The sequence below is a fragment of the Clinocottus analis genome, unplaced genomic scaffold, assembly GCF_023055335.1.
Source record: "Clinocottus analis isolate CAN_PGR_092001 unplaced genomic scaffold, fCliAna1.0.p SCAF_10, whole genome shotgun sequence".
NCBI classification, from domain to species: domain Eukaryota; kingdom Metazoa; phylum Chordata; class Actinopteri; order Perciformes; family Cottidae; genus Clinocottus; species Clinocottus analis.
The window spans coordinates 13,826,225-13,845,001 of record NW_027175821.1 but is presented as its reverse complement, the minus strand read 5'-3'; the positions used below and the strand labels follow the sequence as shown (position 1 = coordinate 13,845,001).

The 18,777-nt window shown below is 42.9% G+C and overlaps 2 protein-coding genes across 5 annotated transcripts; one reads left to right on the top strand and one right to left on the bottom strand.

The window, feature by feature from the left end:
- Window positions 1-250: 250 nt before the first annotated feature.
- tmem255a (transmembrane protein 255A) lies at window positions 251-9,658 on the bottom strand. Of its 4 annotated transcripts, XM_068593403.1 has the most exons (10): window positions 9,197-9,656; window positions 6,811-6,953; window positions 6,257-6,319; window positions 4,209-4,298; window positions 3,169-3,231; window positions 2,921-3,009; window positions 2,675-2,746; window positions 2,169-2,331; window positions 1,860-2,006; window positions 251-1,595 (listed from the first exon to the last, which is right to left on the bottom strand). In XM_068593403.1, exons 1-10 carry the CDS (start codon window positions 9,252-9,254, stop codon window positions 1,455-1,457), a joined length of 1,029 nt encoding a protein of 342 aa, XP_068449504.1. In that variant the 5' UTR covers window positions 9,255-9,656; the 3' UTR covers window positions 251-1,454. The 4 variants fall into 4 exon arrangements, with proteins under 4 accessions (XP_068449504.1, XP_068449486.1, XP_068449513.1 ...); XM_068593385.1 differs by having other exon boundaries at window positions 2,921-3,231; window positions 9,197-9,657; XM_068593412.1 differs by lacking the exon at window positions 2,675-2,746 and having other exon boundaries at window positions 9,197-9,657.
- Window positions 9,659-12,238: 2,580 nt separating this feature from the next.
- On the top strand, window positions 12,239-18,431 carry atp1b4 (ATPase Na+/K+ transporting subunit beta 4). The gene is made up of 9 exons (XM_068591800.1): window positions 12,239-12,416; window positions 12,629-12,697; window positions 13,353-13,569; window positions 15,115-15,243; window positions 15,385-15,492; window positions 15,847-16,046; window positions 17,055-17,111; window positions 17,219-17,311; window positions 17,396-18,431. The coding sequence occupies exons 2-9, from the start codon at window positions 12,632-12,634 to the stop codon at window positions 17,555-17,557; spliced, it is 1,032 nt and encodes a 343-aa protein (XP_068447901.1). The 5' UTR covers window positions 12,239-12,416; window positions 12,629-12,631; the 3' UTR covers window positions 17,558-18,431.
- The last annotated feature ends 346 nt before the right edge of the window (window positions 18,432-18,777 follow it).

Here is an 18,777-nt window from a genome sequence, read left to right as displayed (position 1 = left end):
GGGACATCTACACCAAATGTCATGGCAATCGATCAAACGAGGAATTTCTTCACACCAAAAATGGCGACCCCGCGACCTCACGATGGCGCTACAGGGAAAGCTGTGATCGCTGAAGTCTGTCGGGATCGTCCTCTGGATACTGTGAACGTCTGCAGAGGTTCATGGCGTCCTGTAGCTGGTGACATGTTTCAGTCCGGCTCAAAGGAATCGTGGTTTTGCTCCCTTGAATGAGGTGAAACACTCCTTTGAATTACACAAAACATTCTTTTAATGGCAAGACAAAAAGGAACTGACAATCAGCCCCTGAGAACGTGGTGTTTAAATTATTAAAAGCAGTGATTAAAGCTGACAGACCCGTCTCGTGGACGGAAGTTTGCTCTTCCTCGCTCTTCCTCAGTGATCAACAGTACTGTCAACTCTTCATGATATGCCATCTCATGTCAGTGAATCCAGCACCGACTGTCCACACTCGGCCTGACAGACAACACATTTCAACTCATAGATGTGATATTACGACTACTTACAAAGAGAGAGACCATATATAGCAGCTTTTAGTGAAACGACAATAAATAGGGTTTGAAGTGCAAGTTAATTTACCCATCTTCCTTAACATCTACTGCAGAATACCTTTTTTATCTTCAAAAACATTGCTCTGCAAAGTCACATTGATCAAGATCGTTTAAAACATAAACTGAAGAGTTGACAATAGACACCATGACCTGTTCATACACCTTAATCTTAACTGATGAAAAAGCATCTGTTTAGCAAACTGCTGTACATACATTACGAGCATGTAATACCTCCATTTCTGTCTACTTTGCCTGCTCAACCGCTACGGAAACGTTCGCGTTGGCCTACAACTACAGTTATTAATATTCTAGCTGATTCAGATTCGGTGGAGATGGCAACGCTTTTATGTATTTGGGGTTCGAGCTCACATGAAGGTCGTAGCTGTGAGCCCCACTCCAGATCCTCGCAGTGCAAACAGTGAGGACGCCGTCGTCTCTGCCGCTGGAGGCATGAAGCATTTACAGTATGACCTGAAGAGAGGTAAACATTAAGCACGAGCTGGAGGAGAGTTGTTGACGTTGTACAGAATAAGTCCAGGAGACCAAGAGCTGCAGCGCTGGAAGCCCGTTTGCGTTAAGGCAGATAGATGTGTAAACACTCCTGGATCCGGGTGTCTCTCTCGATGTGTAGATGCACACACACACTCGCACAGTGCAGGCATGAGTGCGAGCGGTGTCCAGAGAGACACACACTCGTTGTTTTGGGCTGAACTCAGAGTGCTCCGTGGTCATCCCCGTCCTCGTCCTCTTCCTCACCACCTTCCCTTCAACGCAGTTCTCAAAGATTGTGAGGAAAAGCTCAGAGGAGACGCGCATTCAAACCGCTCAGTCAGCACCTGAAAACACCCGACAATGTTTCAGGCGCCGTCTTCGCTCGCAGCCGCATTACGGGCTGTACGGTGGAGGCTTCTCGTCGGGATGGTTGTGAGGAGGAGAGTAGCGGGGCGGGATCATAGTGGGCCACAGGTGGCTGGCTCCAGACTGGGAGTCATCGGAAAGACCCGAGGAGTCGGGGAACAGAGAGCCCTGCAGGCGAGACACGACAGTGAGGAGGAGCATCTGGTTACGGCTTTGCTTTCAGAATAGTCAATCAATCGCATGTTTTGTCCCCCTCTAAAAATATAGATTAGTACAAATACAAATAAACAAAAAACGGAGTGCACAGAACAATAATCATAATATTGCTATAACACCTTCACAAGTATAACTTTTGAATGAAACAAATATTAAATCCACAACCGTCTTGATCTGATGCGGAACAGGCTCTGCAGATTAGCATGGGCTCCTCACCTGCAGGGCGTAAGCAGTGTACGGCGGCAGGCAGGGGGCAGTGTTGTAGTATGAGTTGATGGTGGCGGTGGCTGGAGGAGGCTGTGGGAGGACTGGAGCTGTGATGGCCTCGGGTTCAGATGTACTCTCTAAGGCAGCAGAGGGAATCTGACAAGGACATGACGAACATTGATCAGTTTCCACAAATTCAAACACCAGAGAATCACAATCGCTCATAAGTGGAAAGCACAATTATTTCGAAACATTCAGCAGTATTTGTGCCCAGCGGTCTTCTCTTCTTTGTTGGTTAATATACAGTGTGTAACCCACCATGTCCTTGAAGCCTCCCAGCACTGCAGCAGTGATGATGCCCAGGAAGAGGGCGACGATGTTCAGGATGGTCGCGGACCACAGCAGGTGATAGAGGTGCACCACGTCCTGGCAGCTCTTCACGTCTGTGTATTCGTGGTATCCTCCAATCACCTCGACACGGCTGGACCAGTGGGTGGGACAGAGAGGGAGACGGCATACAGTCAAACCACCAAAGTCCCTAATTCAGTTTATCGCTCTTGTAGTCAGGACACAATTAAAAATAAAAACAGACGATTTTGATTTATAGAGATAAATGAGTCAAGGAGAGCTGGAGACACAGAGGACATGAAGAAGTGTTTGGACACGAAAGAAGACATGCAGAGAGGAAATGACACCCTAAAAACACATGTAAATAGTGAGTTACATTATAAGGACTCCACACAATTACTTGAGTCATCACTTATCAACATGAGTTGATCATTTAATCGCCAATATGTTTCTAGGGAAAAAACAAAGGGACCTACTTCCAAATCATGGAGGATTTCCTAAACTTTTTCAAAACATCTTTATTCTGAAGTCCCATAAGAGTATGTTCTCTGAAACAAAGGTTAAAAGAAAAACAGTCTCGTTCTAATACAATCAACGTTGCAGTGCAAAAAAAGTCTCCCACAAAAATGGCACAACCGTACACATCAAAAATCGAAACAATCAAAGCAGCACAGCAACGTAAGGAGCCACTGATTCAGTTTGTCCTCAGCCGAGGTACTCACTTCCCGCAGTTGTAGAGGTCGCAGCAGTAACAGGTGTTGCCCTTCACACGCAGGTTACAGGAGGTCCGCGATGATGTCTGACAGGGCACCTGAAGCTCAAATAGACATTTTAAATGAGTAGTCCTTTGATTTGAGGTACTCTGGCTCTTCACAATGTCCCCATACAATTTCAGGGCGAACACATACACCGAGGATGAAATGAAAAGTATTTCTGTAAACAGATAATGAAAAAAAAAAGTGTTTCTTACGTCACGTTCAGGTTTCTCACTAGAGTGATACTCACAGCGGCCGGCATACAGAGGCCTGAGGTCCTGCAGTACGACAAACATTTTTGATCGATTTCACGACACAATTCGTCAGACTAACAAACTCGAGGGATCAAAAGCAACGAGACGAGAGATTATATGTGATTATTGCTGCTTAAGAAATGACAGCAATGCTAATCATGATTCTAGTGGTGAAATCCAACTTCATCAATCAAAACCTCATAGAAAGCTCGTCAACAAGCCGGAGTTATTAACTGGGTGAAGACCGCTGGATCATTCAGGTTCATTATGTCAATTATTTTGTGGTAACTTGATTAATTATTGATTTAACGCTAGGTGCCTCAAACAAACACCTGTGAAGGGTCAGAAACTTCACTTGTAAATCGGACACATTTTACTGTGTGCCTGCACTTTAGAAGTAATTCATTATTATAGCACAAAACAATGATGATTGTAGTTTTTATGCATTTCATTGTGCAGTACTTTATGTATATTCGGGGCAAAGCAAGTGATTCTGTTTGAGAAGTAAAATTCAAAACAAAAATGTAGTTTAATGGAAGTCATAAAAAAGACAACATCATCTCTGGTCTGTCACGGCATCATGTTCCTAATTCTTTTTATTCCATTTTCTCTGACGCCAGTGGCAAATGAAACCCTGCTAATGGTGCTGATCTCACTTTTCACCCAGCCGTAACTTATTTTCGCATAATTGTTTTTAAGAGTGCATTAGTGGTTGTTTTATGTTTGAAGTACTTTGCGTCAATGAGAATCATCTCACTCATACCACATAATATATTTGTCTCGTTGAGACGGGTGCAGCAGCTGCTACAGACGGCCACACGTGAGCGATGGCCTTGCAGAAGGGCATACGTTTAACTTTTTGTCCAACACAGACAGACTATATTAAGCTTTAATGGGGATGGCATTGATTAATCAGCTTTTTTTTAAGTTGGGGCATAAATGTTATGGTATTCATAATTGATCAGCTTGCTTAAATAAAAAGAAGCCTCAGTGATACTTACAATATGCCTCGCAGCAAACACTCCGTCGACAATAGCGCAGCAGAAGGCAGCCACCACTCCAAAACTGATGAAGACAATAGATGCCACTAACTGTGGAGGAAAACATCACCTTCATCACTCTTTATCACTCTGTAATGGTGTTAATACTATGAACTCAACCTAAACAAGCACAATTTGATTTTTAATTGCTTCCTCTCCCCACTTGAATTGGGTTACATTGTGTGAATACTTCTGAATGGATTCAAATGAGGATGGGGGGTGAAGGGGGGCTGTGTGGCGCTGTGGTTGTCGCCTAGCTCCGGTGATGTTTGTCCTAGCTGGCTGGCACGGTGCCCAGCTCAATATAGACACCGAAACCCTTGACCCCCCCCCCCCCCACATACCCCTTCCACACACAGAAAACTCTCCTCCCTATGCTCCTCAATATGAATGGCAGCATGTATTCAATTACACACCAGCCCATCCTGTCTGCAGCCAGCTCGCAGGAGGGAGGCAGCGCAGGTGACACAACAGATCAAACAGTGTCTGTGCAAAGCTTTATGAGATGCCAACATGAATACATCCAGCAGCATATGGCTGTAAACAGAGGCATTTACAACACGTGTAGGATTTGAGTTGTGATGTGTTAATTGTTAGTCGGGCTTAGAGGTCCGGACAGTTTTATGGGTTTATTACTCTAAATGACGTGGTCGTCCACAAATACACTGTTTGGTGCCAAACTAAGAACATAAAAAAAAAATTCTGTCTCTGTGTTTTTTACTTTGTGCTCTTCTCACTTGTTTAAAGTGGATAAGACTCAACTGTAAAGCACATTGATGTGGGACCATTTGAATAAAGTCTGATTGATTGCTCAGGCTGGAAGACCTCTGTCAAACCAATCGGATCAAACCACACTCACACGTCTTCATAAATGAGCCCTAAAGATGTTGGTCCAAACATAAACTAAACCCAGTCATTGTTTTGTCCAAGCAACGGTCCTGTCACACCGTGGTGAGCCTTGTCTTGTCTAGGGTTTTTGTCTTGTCATTTCCTGTTTTATTTTGAAAGCCTACCTCCCTCTCGTTTCAGGTCACTTGCCCTTCCTCATGTGGCACCAGTCTGCTTGTCTTCCTGAGTGTTTCCACCTGTTCCCCATTTCCCCAGGTGCTTATAGTCTGCCTCTTCCTGTTGTCTTGTGCGTCAGTGTTTTGTTCCACCGTGGTTTGCCGTGCCTCATGTGTGCCTCGTCTAACCCAAGCCTTTGCCATTTTTTCCCCATAAGTGTTTTTGCCTCGAAAAAGTGTTTTTCTTTGTACTTTTATAGTCTAGTAGTTTTGCCTTGTAAAGAGTGATTTTCTGTTGTACTTTTTAGTCTTGTCCCTTTTTTGCCTCTTAAGTGTTTTTGTTTAACACAAATAAAGTGTGTTCTTGGACATTTTCCCTGCAACTGAGTCCTCATTCCAGTCCCGGCCTGACAGGTCCAAGATAGTGAGTTACTTTTCTGTAGGTCAACTTATCATTTCAGCTTTACTAAAACTGCACATGTTAAACTAAATCTTTTAAATTCCGCATCATAACATTTTATGTGAAACCGCATACAGGTCAGGGGCAGAGTGGCGTAACTTGTCATTGCTCAATCTTTTGTGAGATTCCAGTCATCCAAACCTTGCTGAGGGATGTAAAAAGATGCCACGGTAAACTCGTTCTTCATGGCAGTACTGACAGTTCCCGCCCGGCACCCACCACCTGCTCCCCTCATCTGCAGTTTCCTTCCCCACATTCCAGTGTGGACATCTGTCCTCCTCAACTTACACCCAACTTCTATTTCTGGCTCCATCTCCCTTGAAGCTGCGATACACAAACCTCCTCGGGCCAAGTGGGAGTCACAGTCTGGGTCGGGTCTGCTCTTCTCTGTTGTCGCGTTAAAAAGATAATGAGGCCGAGCGGCTGTCGTAAGGTCATTGGGACTAATACACAGTTTAATGACAGCTTTCTGTGAGGGCAGAGATAAGGAGACAGCATGCACTCGGAGTGATCTCAGAGCACAGAGGTGATACACGTCCTCTTACCATCTGCCTCTTGTTCTCTATCAAATGAGTGCCGATAATTCCCAGAAAAGAGCCAAGGCCCAGCTGAAAGAAATTGAAAAAAAGCGATTGAAGCATTTATCTAATTTGATTATGAAGCAGTTAGATAAAACATGTGTTTCTGTCACGCCCCGAGGGAAAAAAAAGTAGCATATTTACAATATTATAAGCAAAATACATTTAACTATGAGTCTGTTGAATTTGAGGATAAAGTTTGAAGGCGCATCATAAGAAATGTTGCTGACGTACATCGGCTGCTTTCCAAGTCGCTCTTTAATTGAGGCAGAATGCTAAAAGCTGAGTATTGTGAATAAAACCCATTTATGGACTGAGACACTTTACATCACTTAGCCCCTAATGACAGCGATGCTGAATAATGAATGTGGAGAAAATTCAACTCTCGGAGACCTTCAGTAATTAGTTTCGGCAGGAGCGGGAAGAGCTGGCTGGAAACACTCTCCCTTCACTGACACCTCATTTCTTATGGACTCTGACAGGTCTGACGCTGTAGCACACAGGTGTGAGCGTGCACTCACAATGACTCCTGGGTAGTATCCGCCCACTGTGATGTTCTGCGTCCTGGTGGTCGCCGCCAGGCCGAAGATGAGGATGAGCACGGATACGATAAGCAGCAACACCGTCAGTATTATGGATTTCCTCTTCCTCCTCTTAAAGGAACCTGCCAGAGAAATGAGAGAGCAAACTGTGCTGTGAGCAGTAGAGTGACGTGCAATCAGAGGGTGAGGCTGCAACTACCATCAACCACAGGCATAGATGCAATGGGACGTAGTTAAAGGACTGGACTCAAGTTTCTCTGTCACATTTACAATAAGTGGCCAATTCTAAAAAGTATTTACCTCTTAAAATGACAACGATTTCTTATGTTGCTTATTCAAAAAAAAACCTGGCTTGCGCGCCAACATTAAACAATTTAAAAGAAAATACACCATTTTTACTTGACATATTGTGTTACTTCAAATGAGGTAGAATAATTGTACAGCCAACGTACTATATTATGCATGTATAGTAAGCATACATAAACGTTTCATCCTGGTATCAATTGAATTAACTGTATTGGCATTGCAACAAATATTTTGAGGAACTTGGCTCAGTGATGTCATAGAGCAACAGGACAACATTCAACACACAATACGAATGATACGACCAGGAAGGTCAATCTGCTTCTGGCGGATCTACTTTGTCTATTTGTTTTACTTCTTCCGGGTTTATTACATGGTATGTTCTGTTTTATCAAACACAGAGTGGGTAAGCAAGAATGAAGATGCACAACAACGGCCTCCGAGTTAATGATCTAGAAATATATCTTCAATTTTGCAGGGCTTGGAGTTACATTATAAGAACGTAACATTTTTATTGTAATGGTTCTGCAAGAGGGCTGCACGGTGGTGTAGTGGCTAGCACTGACGCCTCACAGCAAGAGGGTCTGTGGTTCGGATCCCGGGCGGGGCAGGGTTCGGATACTGGTCTGACAGGTCCCTCTGTGTGGAGTTTGCATGTTCTCCCCGTGGCAGCGTGGGTTCTCTCCGGGTTCTCCAGCTTCCTCCCACAGTCCAAAGACATGCTGCATAGGTTAATTGGACTCTAAATTGCCCGTAGGTGTGAATGTGAGCGTGAATGGTTGTTTGTCTCTATGTCTGCCCTGTGATGGACTGGAGACTTGTCCAGGGTGAACCCTGCCTTCGCCCCTTGACAGCTGGGATCGGCTCCAGCGCCCCGCGACCCTAATGAGGATAAGCGGTTAAGATAATGGATGGATGGTTCTGCAAGTCCTCTGGGATTATTATGTCCATTGTAAATAGTTTTTATTTGGTCTCAAATGCTAAATTACAGCTAATTGAAACAATGCATGTTGTTGTTTTGCATCTAATAAAAAATAAATGTCTCTGGTTTTACAACCACGTCATCCAATGCTGGCTTAGGTCAAACATTATAGGAAATGACAACAATTTTTTCACCTTATATGTCATCAGGTTGTTGATGGTTGAAGTAATAACATTTTTTGATACACTTGATTTAATCAATGTGCTCTGCCTCTAAAGACATGTTAACTATACTTTCAAGTATGGATACTGTTAGTTGACATATTTGAGATTTAAGATTGGTTATGTTCATCGTTATTCAAATACTATTACAAAAATAGATCCAGTGATGGTCTGTGTGACATAATCCCAGTTACACCTATCTATGCCTCTCTATTTCCTGTGTAGACTCAGTGCTGTACAACAATCAACAATCCAGGACTGTATATTGTGTGACAAAACCATAACTCACATGAATGCTTCTGCTATCAACTGTGTAGACTGAGTGCTATACAAGCCAGTGCTATCTAGTGAGAATAACCTAATATCGGCAGCTCTAAAATGCACAAAATCTATTCACAGACGAACCCCTGCACAAAAAAAAGACCCTTTTTATCCATTGCATCACCGTGGTAGCAGAGCACCCTGCATCGATCTCCGTGTCAGGCAGCTAACCACCAGAGCCAAACATGCAGGCTCGTGTGGTTACTCAACGTTGCCGCGCCTGCAGTGACGCGCTGCGGCCTGGGCCAGAAAAAAAAAAAAAAAAAACGGTCCGGAGATCAACGAGTGTTTTTGTCTGCTTTTGTGAGAGGGACAAAAAGAACCACAGCGTTGCTTTTTTTTTAAAAAACGACACAAATACGAGTGAGTGGTGTCATTATTACCCTGCGGGTGTAAAGGAACAATGGAAAGACTGCCCTCGGAGCTGCACTCCTCACATTGTGATAAACCCAGTATTTTAATTAATTGATCAAACCTGCTGCAGACACTCCGTTGACCTTGCACACACGCACACACACACACACACACACACACACACACACACACACACACACACACACACACACACACACACACACACACACACGCACACCCCTACCTGGGCTTATTTCAGAGAGGGTCAGCCTGCTGGATTGAAGGCTCTGAGCAGGACGCATATTGCTGGAGGATGTTTTAACGAAGTCCGCTGGAAAACACTCTTGCAAATAATTAAAAAAAACTATAATCACGACTCACGTTATTGGTTATTCGCTATACATTTTTAGAGCTAGCTGTGAACAATCTGGAGCAACGCTGTGCCGGTTTGCTGTGTGGCATCTGACAACCGCCCTGCGTCCTCGCCCAGCCCCTTGTGCGTCTCACATGCCCGCAGCTGTGATGCGTCCGTCGGCCTGCGTCCTCGCGGTGTGTCGGTGTCGGACGGCGGGTCGCTGCTGCTGCTGCTGCTGCTGCTGCTGGCTGTGTGTGCGCATGTCAAACGTAGAGCTACTGAAAAAAAGCAAACCTACTCTTGCGGTCGTTACTTGGTCGTTTCAAAGTGTGACGATACTTAACGGAGTTGACATATTATCAGTGTTTTACGCCGCACCGCCACCACGGTCGTGACTTCCGTCACAAACCGCTTGCTATACGAAATGTTCTCAGCCGATTCAATATATGTGTGACGAACACACACACATTCAAGTATTCCGGCATTTTATTGATAATGAACGACTGGAAAATGTTTTTACATTTGAGCAAATACAAGCAATAAAACCAAAGCGTCGATGGGGCCCACGAGCATCCATGGTCCCCGCCTGAGTGTGTCAGTGAAAGCAGGGCCACACACACTATATTCATATTTATGAGCAATTATTCTGCTGTGCATGTGGTTTAGGTTTACATTGATTTGGAGCTTCTTGTCATGGTGGGGGAGAAAATACAAGTTGGATCTGGCACAGGTCAGCAGCCTCGTCAGGCTGAGGGTCGAGCGCCATCGTGCGGTAGAAACACAGCGCTGCATTCAAGAGCCGCTCAGCGAGCAGCAGGTGAACGGACAAGCAACGTGACACACGCTGCCTTCACGGACGTGAGGGCCTCAATTTGAACACGACTTTTATTTAGGTATATCATTCACTGTGTTCCGAAATGAAAAGGACCCCTTGCCTTTTGTTTTATATCTTATATTTTACTTCTTGTACGTTATTGTTCCCTCTGTGGAAGGTTGTGAGTTCTTAATTCAGAAGCAGCAGCTTATATATGAGACTGGAAATGCACAGTAACCACAATTATCAGAGGTAACATAATCATGAAACCACACTCGATACATTTAGATGTAAATATGTCGCCTAAATTCTATTATAATATTATTATTTTTAATAATTCTCTCTTTTTATTTTATTTGTTACAATTACTTGGTTGCAGTTGTATTTGTCATGTCAACATGGCTGTAGTTTGTCTGACGACAGTCTGGTTTGTTTTTGTAGATTTCTTTAAATTATTTTTGATAAATGACCAAAACAATCCATTCATGTGCTAATATTATTTAGACCCTCATGGAGGGAAACTAACATTATAGAAAAGGTTATGTATTATAATGTATTTCTTATATTAATTTCAGTCAACATTGCTGAATTTAGTTCACTGAATTGTATATAATGTAAAATGATATGATATACCTTTTGAGGGGGTTGCAATTACTGTGACAGACTTGGACACATAACCTCTAAAATCCTAGAGCTCTGCACACAGCAACCTTTTGCCTGAACCACAACTGATTATATGACTTTACAGAACCTATCTTTATACTATATAAAGTTGTTTGAATTGGCATAAACTCTGCCCCAAAATCGAATTAAAAAATGTTCCTCTGAAGATGACGATAGAGAGTGATTATAAACTCTTGTGGAATTTCAAAAGTATGTTCAAAGAAAACAGAGTTATTTTTTAGCCTGCACACTAAAAGGCTACTGATCTGATCCAGGGACTGTTTTCTAGGTCGCTAACACACTACAGCTACAGTGTTCTTTAGCAAGCAACCGGACCTTCACAAATTGGTCCATTGTTAAATCAAATTACCACACATCAAACCTGTTGCATGTTTTTTTTATGAATGTTAACACGATGACTGATCTCCAGAATCTATGGCCAGATCACATTCTGTTGAAGAAAAAAACATCCACAGATAGTGGGGTTAATATGAGGCCCAGCAGCTCATTTGTACCCTCTGGTTGGACATGGAGCTCTCCCTGCACAATTGCATGTCGCCTATAATCCCTTGTAGGGACAATGCATTGATTATGTAACCTGCAGTTAAAGGTAAGAAGTAATCAGGACCATTTAAAATGACATACATGAATAAGATATAGAGAATCCCTCTGCATGGTACGTGTGATTATTTATACAGGGAGACGTTTCTTGCAAAACGTTTTGGTGATTTTAGCTTCCCTGCAAATTCCCTTATGTGGTGAGAAGGACTTCGCTGTAACGTGCACACGCATAAGCACGCGCATACAGCAACAAGTGAACAAGTTCACGTTTTTGCCGCGCAAATCTCAAAGAACAGTTTTTTCCATGACGCAATTTCTCTTTTCACGTAAAAGAAGAAGAGAAAAAAGCCCCCCCGCGCTCACTTTTAACATGGGGTAACAGCGCGTTACGTGACCGGCGTGCAGATGGGATCAGGGATGAGGACAACTTGAACTTCTCCAGAGGGGAGCTTATGGTAAGCAGTTGCTGCAGGAGTCTGCGGACCTGCTGGCGTTGGCAACCTGATCAATGTGCATGCATGTTCAGAGACGATAGGCCTACCTAATGGCAATAATATTACATGTGTTATTATTTTTGTTTTATATTAAATATATGGCCGGTCAATGATAATAACACGAATAAAATACAAAACACGTTTTTAGAAACACGTTAATTATACGACTGTATATGTGCACGTACAGTGCGCAGCAGGCAACGATTGAAACAGTGTCCTGTGTTAGAATAAGCTATAAATTCATGCTTTGCTTCAGTCTTAGCCCAGCTTAGCAGACAATGGCCGATGGTGTACGTGTACTGAATGCAGTGCTGTGGTCCGTGCCGCTGCCAAAACGTCTCTAGGTCCAAAAAAAAGCACTTTGTATCCCACCCCCAGTTTTTCTCTGTCCAGCGTTCATTCACGATGATGCGAGCTTAGTTGCAGGAGCTTCTCCAGACCCGGTCCCCTTCGCATGCCTTTAAACTTTCTAATGAAATCCCCAAACACTTTTTGACAAACATTATTTTTTTTGCTCCGGGGGTCAAGAGGGCTTACAAGACTTTAAGACGCGTTTCTATTGCAAAGAAAACTTCAGGTATGTCAGATCTTTCAATGAAATTTAATTTGTTGCAGCTGCAATACTTATTTTCTGTGTCTTATTTGCAGAGTAAGTTCTTTAGATGACTTTGCAATGTTGTGAAAAGTTTTGCAAATGTTGACAGGAATGCAGATGTAAAGATGTGGTGCTTTCAGTTCATGGCATGGGAGATGTGATTGGTTTAACAAGTGCCTTTTCCTTCTGTGAAGAATATGGAGCCCAGTTCCACAGAGGGAGGAGCTGAAGAGACGCTCCTTAAAAACCATCCACCAAGTCTTGTAAGTGCTGATATTAGATAGAAAACATATAATTTCATAATCACGTTATTTACTGAAGCAAATGCAGCGATTAGGGCATCTTTCCCACAAACAATGGAGTTGATACATTTTCTGATGAAAAGCCCAGTTATTCAAATAATCAAGTGTTTTTATTGGCACACGACTCAAAGCTAATAACAGCATTTTAAACATTTAACAGCAGATTCTTTTAAAAGCCAAACTCTCCCAAATGAAGTTACTTTTTGGTGACACTGTCAAGCGTCCTGTGGTTCCTCTGGGATCTGTGTGTCCTGGCTTGTGGATGCTGAGAGTCAGTGAGTAACATCTGGCTGTCAAAGTGACCCTCCAGCTCAGCTGTCTGCAGCTGCTGCTCCAAGCAGGAGGGTCCACTCAGAGGAGGTCAGCTCTCCCAATGAGTGCCAGAGAGGTCACCAGCGGGTTTACAATTTGCAGAAACAGGGGACAGAACCATCAGTGCGATGTTCATTAATATGCAGAGCACTCTCTGGCAGTTTGTATCGTCTGTCATACTCGGATCAGAAGGCATGCCATTTTTTTCTGGCAGCGATTTGAAAAGAAAATAGGTTGACTGCAGAACCTAGCAGTTAAGAATATGTGTGGTGAGGGCTTTTTCTCTCCTTCTTCTTTCAACCAGCCTCACAAAGTGATACTCAAACATGGCCAGGAGTTGGAGGAAGAGCAGGAGGAGTTGGCCGAGCACCAGCCTCTAGAGCAGGAAGACCTGAACTTTGAGAGATGGAAGCGCAGGCCGTTACCCCAGAGGACGCTCTACCAGAAAATAGACGACATTAAGACATACTTGTGGAATGCGGAGACCAAGGAATTCATGGGTCGCTCTGGGAAGAGCTGGAGTGAGTTGACGATTAAGACACGTTTTATGTTGTTGGGATATGATGGGGCACCGTTTGGATTGATGCAAAAGTACTTGATTTTTTTTTTTTTTTACTGCATGTGTCCAATTATTACAGATCTATTGTCTAATGCTTTACAGTTTCAATTGTCTTCAACAAGAGCAGACACAGTGTTTGAATGTCTTTAAAAGCTACTTTATGGGGTTAGAAATGTCTTTCCAGTCCAGTGACTCTGCTCACTTTGCTGAGTGTGTGTGTGTCCTTATGCTCAATGTTTACATAGGTGCATGGACAATTCAGAGTGGCCCGACAAAAACAGACTGCCTGGGGACGCGTCCCCAGCGGGAGCCCACTGTCCCGGGCCTCGCATTGGCCAGAAATCACATTCCTCTACATCTTACCATGCTCTCCACAGCCTCTTTCCCAAACCCTTGGTGACCTCACTGCTGAACTTTACATGCTTCAGGCCCCTCATATGCAGCTAAACACGTAGAGATGCTCTTCACTTTTTTTTTTTTTTTTTTTATCTCTAGAGCTCACTGCCAAATTGAGCTTTGGTGCAGGCCGACTTTATTTGGCAGAAGCGACAAACTGGACGAGTTTGTTGAGTCAATGATGATGGAGCACCCTCTTGGTATTCCAGGGTAGCTGCCATGTGACGCCATTGAGCCCCTCCCTCAGCTTCACTGTACACAATGGCAAACATGATCCCACTGAGTGTAGAGAGAATATCCAAGGAAAGTGTGTGTTACTTGCATGAGCTGACATGCTAGATCCTGGGCAGAGCTCAGAGCTCATTTCAGCTACAAAACCAGTGTGCACACTTGTAGAGGAGTGGGGCCCATGTGTCTGATGAAGAAAGGCTCTGAGTTGAAGTCTGTGCTGTGTGTCCTGTGAGACGAGTGTGTAACAGGGGACACAATACCAGAGTGGGGGTGATTGGGGCTCCTTGGAGCTGGCTGGGCCTCTATGGCTGCAAAAGACCTTCACTACGATGGCAACCGGAGGTTCACTGTGTTCCTGAGTGAAAGGACAGCTGGGAGAATTCTCACTGAGCTCAAACAGAAAGGCCTTTGTGGCTCCAGGGACGCAAGGCTGGCTGCAGCTAGTCCCCTGTGAAATTGCCCGCACAGCAAAAGCCATTTAATTTAGGGCACGTTTAGCTTGATTAGTTGCTAATGGACTGGTAATTGAAAATTGTTCTTGGACTTTCTTTGTGACAGAGTTCTCACACTAGCTCCCTCTGGTATATTTTATACAAAAACTACTAGTTATTTAGAGTTATTTTAAAGTCCAGACAGGAAGGCACGACAGTGCTTTTGTACGAGTAAACAAATTAGTGACCGCCCTGATCAAGGACAGTAGCTGGAGTCCAGACAGACCACACAGTCTGAGCAAAAGAGGAAATTAATGGGTCATTGTTCTTCTCCGCTCATATCAGAGGTTCCTTGGGAAATGTGGTATCTGTTATGCAACACATGTTTGTGCAAATACTGAATCATAAAATATGCTCCCTAATAGCTCCTTTTTTCATTTCTCTTTCAGGCCTCATCCTTCTCTTCTACGCTGTACTTTATTTGTTTCTCGCAGCCATGTTTGGTGGCTGTATGTTTTGCCTCATGTGGTCTATTAGTCCCTACCATCCAACCTATAATGATAGAGTGATGCCACCAGGTAAATAAAACTCCAAACTCAAACCACTCCATGCATCCTCTGCTGTCACTTTCCTCTCGTCTCTCTGCTGCACTGTCCTTCAGTCTCCTGCTTCTACTTGAGTCTCAGCACAGTTGACTGTCTCTGGGTCTCCACTGGCAGGTATGACGATGGCCCCACACCTAGAAGGCCACCTAGAGATCGCCTTCAACGCCTCTAATCGCAAGTCCTGGAAGATGTACACAAAGTCTATGGATGAATATCTGAGATGTGAGTCTGTCGCGATTGTGGGGGATAACGTAAAAGTTGAGGAGGTCAAACGAGGATGTTGAATTTGTTTAAAATCAAGCGGGCATGTAACGAGTTAATCCTCATCTTCACTACCTTTGTCCCCTTTTTCCATTTGATTCTTGCAGGGCATGCTGGGAAGGGAAGCCTCTTTGTGGGCAGAGTGCATCCATTGAATTCGTTCTTTTTTTTCTCACCCTGCTTTTGTTAAACTTCCTTAATCAGAGGCCTGAGTCTGGCAGGGTATTGCTGTTGCAAGGGTTTATTTATGCCCTCTTCCTCTCCTACCCCCCTCAACCCTCCGCCCGCCTCTTTCTCCCTGCTCTCCATTTTCAGCGTACAACGATGGCCCTCAGCAGAAGAAGAATATTCGTTGCACACACGACAAATACTTCATGCAGGACGACTTGGAGGAGAGCGCAGAGCGGAAAGCCTGTGAGTTCAGGAGGTCCTGGTTGGGGGACTGCTCAGGCCTGCAGGACCACAACTATGGCTATTCTCAGGGAAAGCCATGCATCCTCCTTCGAATGAACCGGGTAAGACCAGCATTAGTCACCAAAACACGTAAAACAGTGTGCTTTTAAAAGTACCAAATGAAAGAGGCGACATAAAACAGCAGGAACACACTGTTGAAGCTCACGGTTTTGTCATTGAGTGACATCTTGTGGCCATTTCAGGGGGAGGATGAACATACATGAAACCACTTGTGCACTACTTTTTGAATGTTGAATGATATTTTATCCAGAATCACATTCTCATATTATTTTTAGACAATTAAACCCTTTGCCTGTAATTTGTATTATTAGGTGGATAGTGTGTACATCCGACAAAAGAAAGAGGCTGACCACACCTTGACATTTGCAAACTACCAACATTATAATTTATGCAAAGTTTTGACCTACAAAGTCTTTCTTAAGGCAAGTTTGTGTAGCACACACTAAGGCAATTCAAAGTGCTTCACATAAAACTATTAAAAGCATCAAAACATAATGCAGAAGAAAACTAGCTTAATTAGGGGACCCTTTTATATCAGGTCACAAGGTACAAATCAAGAAAAAAAACATGGTATAAATCCAAAAAAACAAAATAAAACATGTTAGGTATCAAATTAAACATAAAAATCAGGGCTAAAATAATATATAATCCCCATCTACAACCTCTAAGCACAACTCAAGCAATAAGGGGTTGATTAGGGTTGGGGTGAAGCCTTACAGGGCTACGAAATAAAATACAGTAGTGAGATGCAGAAATTAATTTGAAAAAATCCAAGAAACTGGTTCAATTCAAGGCAAGAGCAAACAGAAAAGTCTTCAATCTGGATTTAAAGGAGCCGAGGGTCTCAGCAGACCTGCTGCTTCCAGGAACCTTGGTCCAGATATGTGGAGCAGAAAAGCTGAAGGCTGCTTCTCCACGTTTACTTCTGACTCTTGGAACAGGCAAACATCCATGAGAGTTTGGTTTGAAGAAACGTTTTAACAAAGATATAGAACCAAAATATGCGTTGAAAAGAACTTTGTTTGTTCACTGTTTTTACTTTTCAATAGATTCTTGGTTATTTACCTGGCCAGGGCAAACCCATAAACGTGACTTGTGGAGTTAAGGTACAGTAATCATCAACAAACTCTGATATTAATCAAATAAGTAATATTATCAAAGCGATACGCAACCTGCCTGAAAATGTACAACGCACAACCTCTTCCTCTTTCAGAAAGGACCTCCAGAAGCCTTGGGAGAAATCCAATTTTTCCCGAAAAGCTTTTTTGACCTGAAGTACTATCCATACTATGGGAAGCTCAGACATGTGAGTGAGAGTTTCATCTCTGTGGATGGAATATCCACAGTCGTAACTAAATAAATAACATCTGTTGTGTCACTTCTGTCTCAGGCAAACTACTCTGCACCGGTGGTGGCTGTGCGTTTTGCGTCAGTGCAGTACGACACGCACATCCAGGTACAATGCAAGCTGAATGGAAAGGGCATCATCAACGATTCCCCCACTGACCGCTACCTGGGCAGTGTGACCTTCTCCTTGGATATCGGAGCGTAAGGCAAAGATGTCGCTGCCAGCAGGATGCTCCCGTGACAACGAGGCAGGAAAATGTACAAGAAAAAAATATGTTGAACCATTATTTTCCATGAAATATGTCATTTCCCTCTCCTCATCGTTCACTTAAATATCCACATCTTTTGCTGTGAAACAAATTCCTCAAAAAGTAGATATTTACTCTTGTGTTTCTTGTATCTTTGAACCCTGAGCGTGCTAACTGGCACCTGCACCCACAACAAACAGTGCCGAGCACAGGACAAGCATCATAGAGTTACAATTCCTGATATTTTGTAATGATTAGCAAGATTAATCAAACTAAATTACGCTCTGCCCAATAGTTAGAATTTCTGGCTATGCAAATCCAATTGTGACTTAAAACATTACTAGGCAATTATAAATATTGTTATATCAGGTTAGATCATGGTTTTGTGAGCAGTTTCGTGTTACAATGTGTACTAATTTGTTTTGAATTATATTTTTCAAACATGTATATTGTAAGAATTATCTATCATGCAAACACTGAAAGCAGGACTTGTACTGTACTTACACAGTAAAAAAAGACATAGTAAATGACTGCAAATACACTATTACTATATTTTTGTTGAATAGAGCAGTATTATACATTTATGATAAAGCATCACAAGCCACTTCTTGCCTTCTTTTGTAAAAACATTTGCTTTTGAAAATGAAATACTACACAAGACTGATCAATAAAGAGACATACTGTACTGTGAAATAGTTTGTGAAATGTCTGTACCATTTAAAAAATAACTGTTTTGTGATTGTATTAATCTGTCTGAACTTTGCTACTAAACATGGTATCAATGTTGTATTTATTCCTATTATAGATCTTATAATAAATACAATATCCTGGTATGTACCGTAAGTTTTCTTCCACATGAACTTTTACAAAGTTTGTAACATTTCTAAACTCTTCAATTTTCAGTACAACTGTACATTCTTTTGGAGGGAAACACATTTTAAAATCCAGTCTTTCACCAATTATATAACCTTTAACTGATGACATGTTGCATAATCCTGACATAGAAAATAGACATTACAAACTGCATAAAGGTTAAATACAATGTATTTTAATATCCTCTTTGTTTATGATTGGTGTTGATGTTTTTGTGACTGGAGTTTGACTCTTTATTTATGAGAGGTCTAAGAGAATAGTTAAGGCCCAACAAAGGGGACATGTAGCTCATGTTTCCCAAAGC

Bases quoted from the DNA above. Each gene is read 5' to 3' on its own strand.
- tmem255a (XM_068593385.1), bottom strand. From the start codon at position 9,254: ATGCGTCCTGCTCAGAGCCTTCAATCCAGCAGGCTGACCCTCTCTGAA. The intron at 6,320-6,810 runs GTGAGTGCACGC...AATTTCTTTCAG, and splicing joins GATACTACCCAGGAGTCATT to CTGGGCCTTGGCTCTTTTCT. The intron at 2,747-2,920 runs GTGAGTACCTCG...CCTTTGTTTCAG, and splicing joins GACCTCTACAACTGCGGGAA to AGAACATACTCTTATGGGAC.
- atp1b4 (XM_068591800.1), top strand. From the start codon at position 12,632: ATGGAGCCCAGTTCCACAGAGGGAGGAGCTGAAGAGACGCTCCTTAAA. The intron at 15,493-15,846 runs GTGAGTCTGTCG...CTCCATTTTCAG, and splicing joins TATGGATGAATATCTGAGAT to CGTACAACGATGGCCCTCAG. The intron at 16,047-17,054 runs GTAAGACCAGCA...ACTTTTCAATAG, and splicing joins TCCTCCTTCGAATGAACCGG to ATTCTTGGTTATTTACCTGG.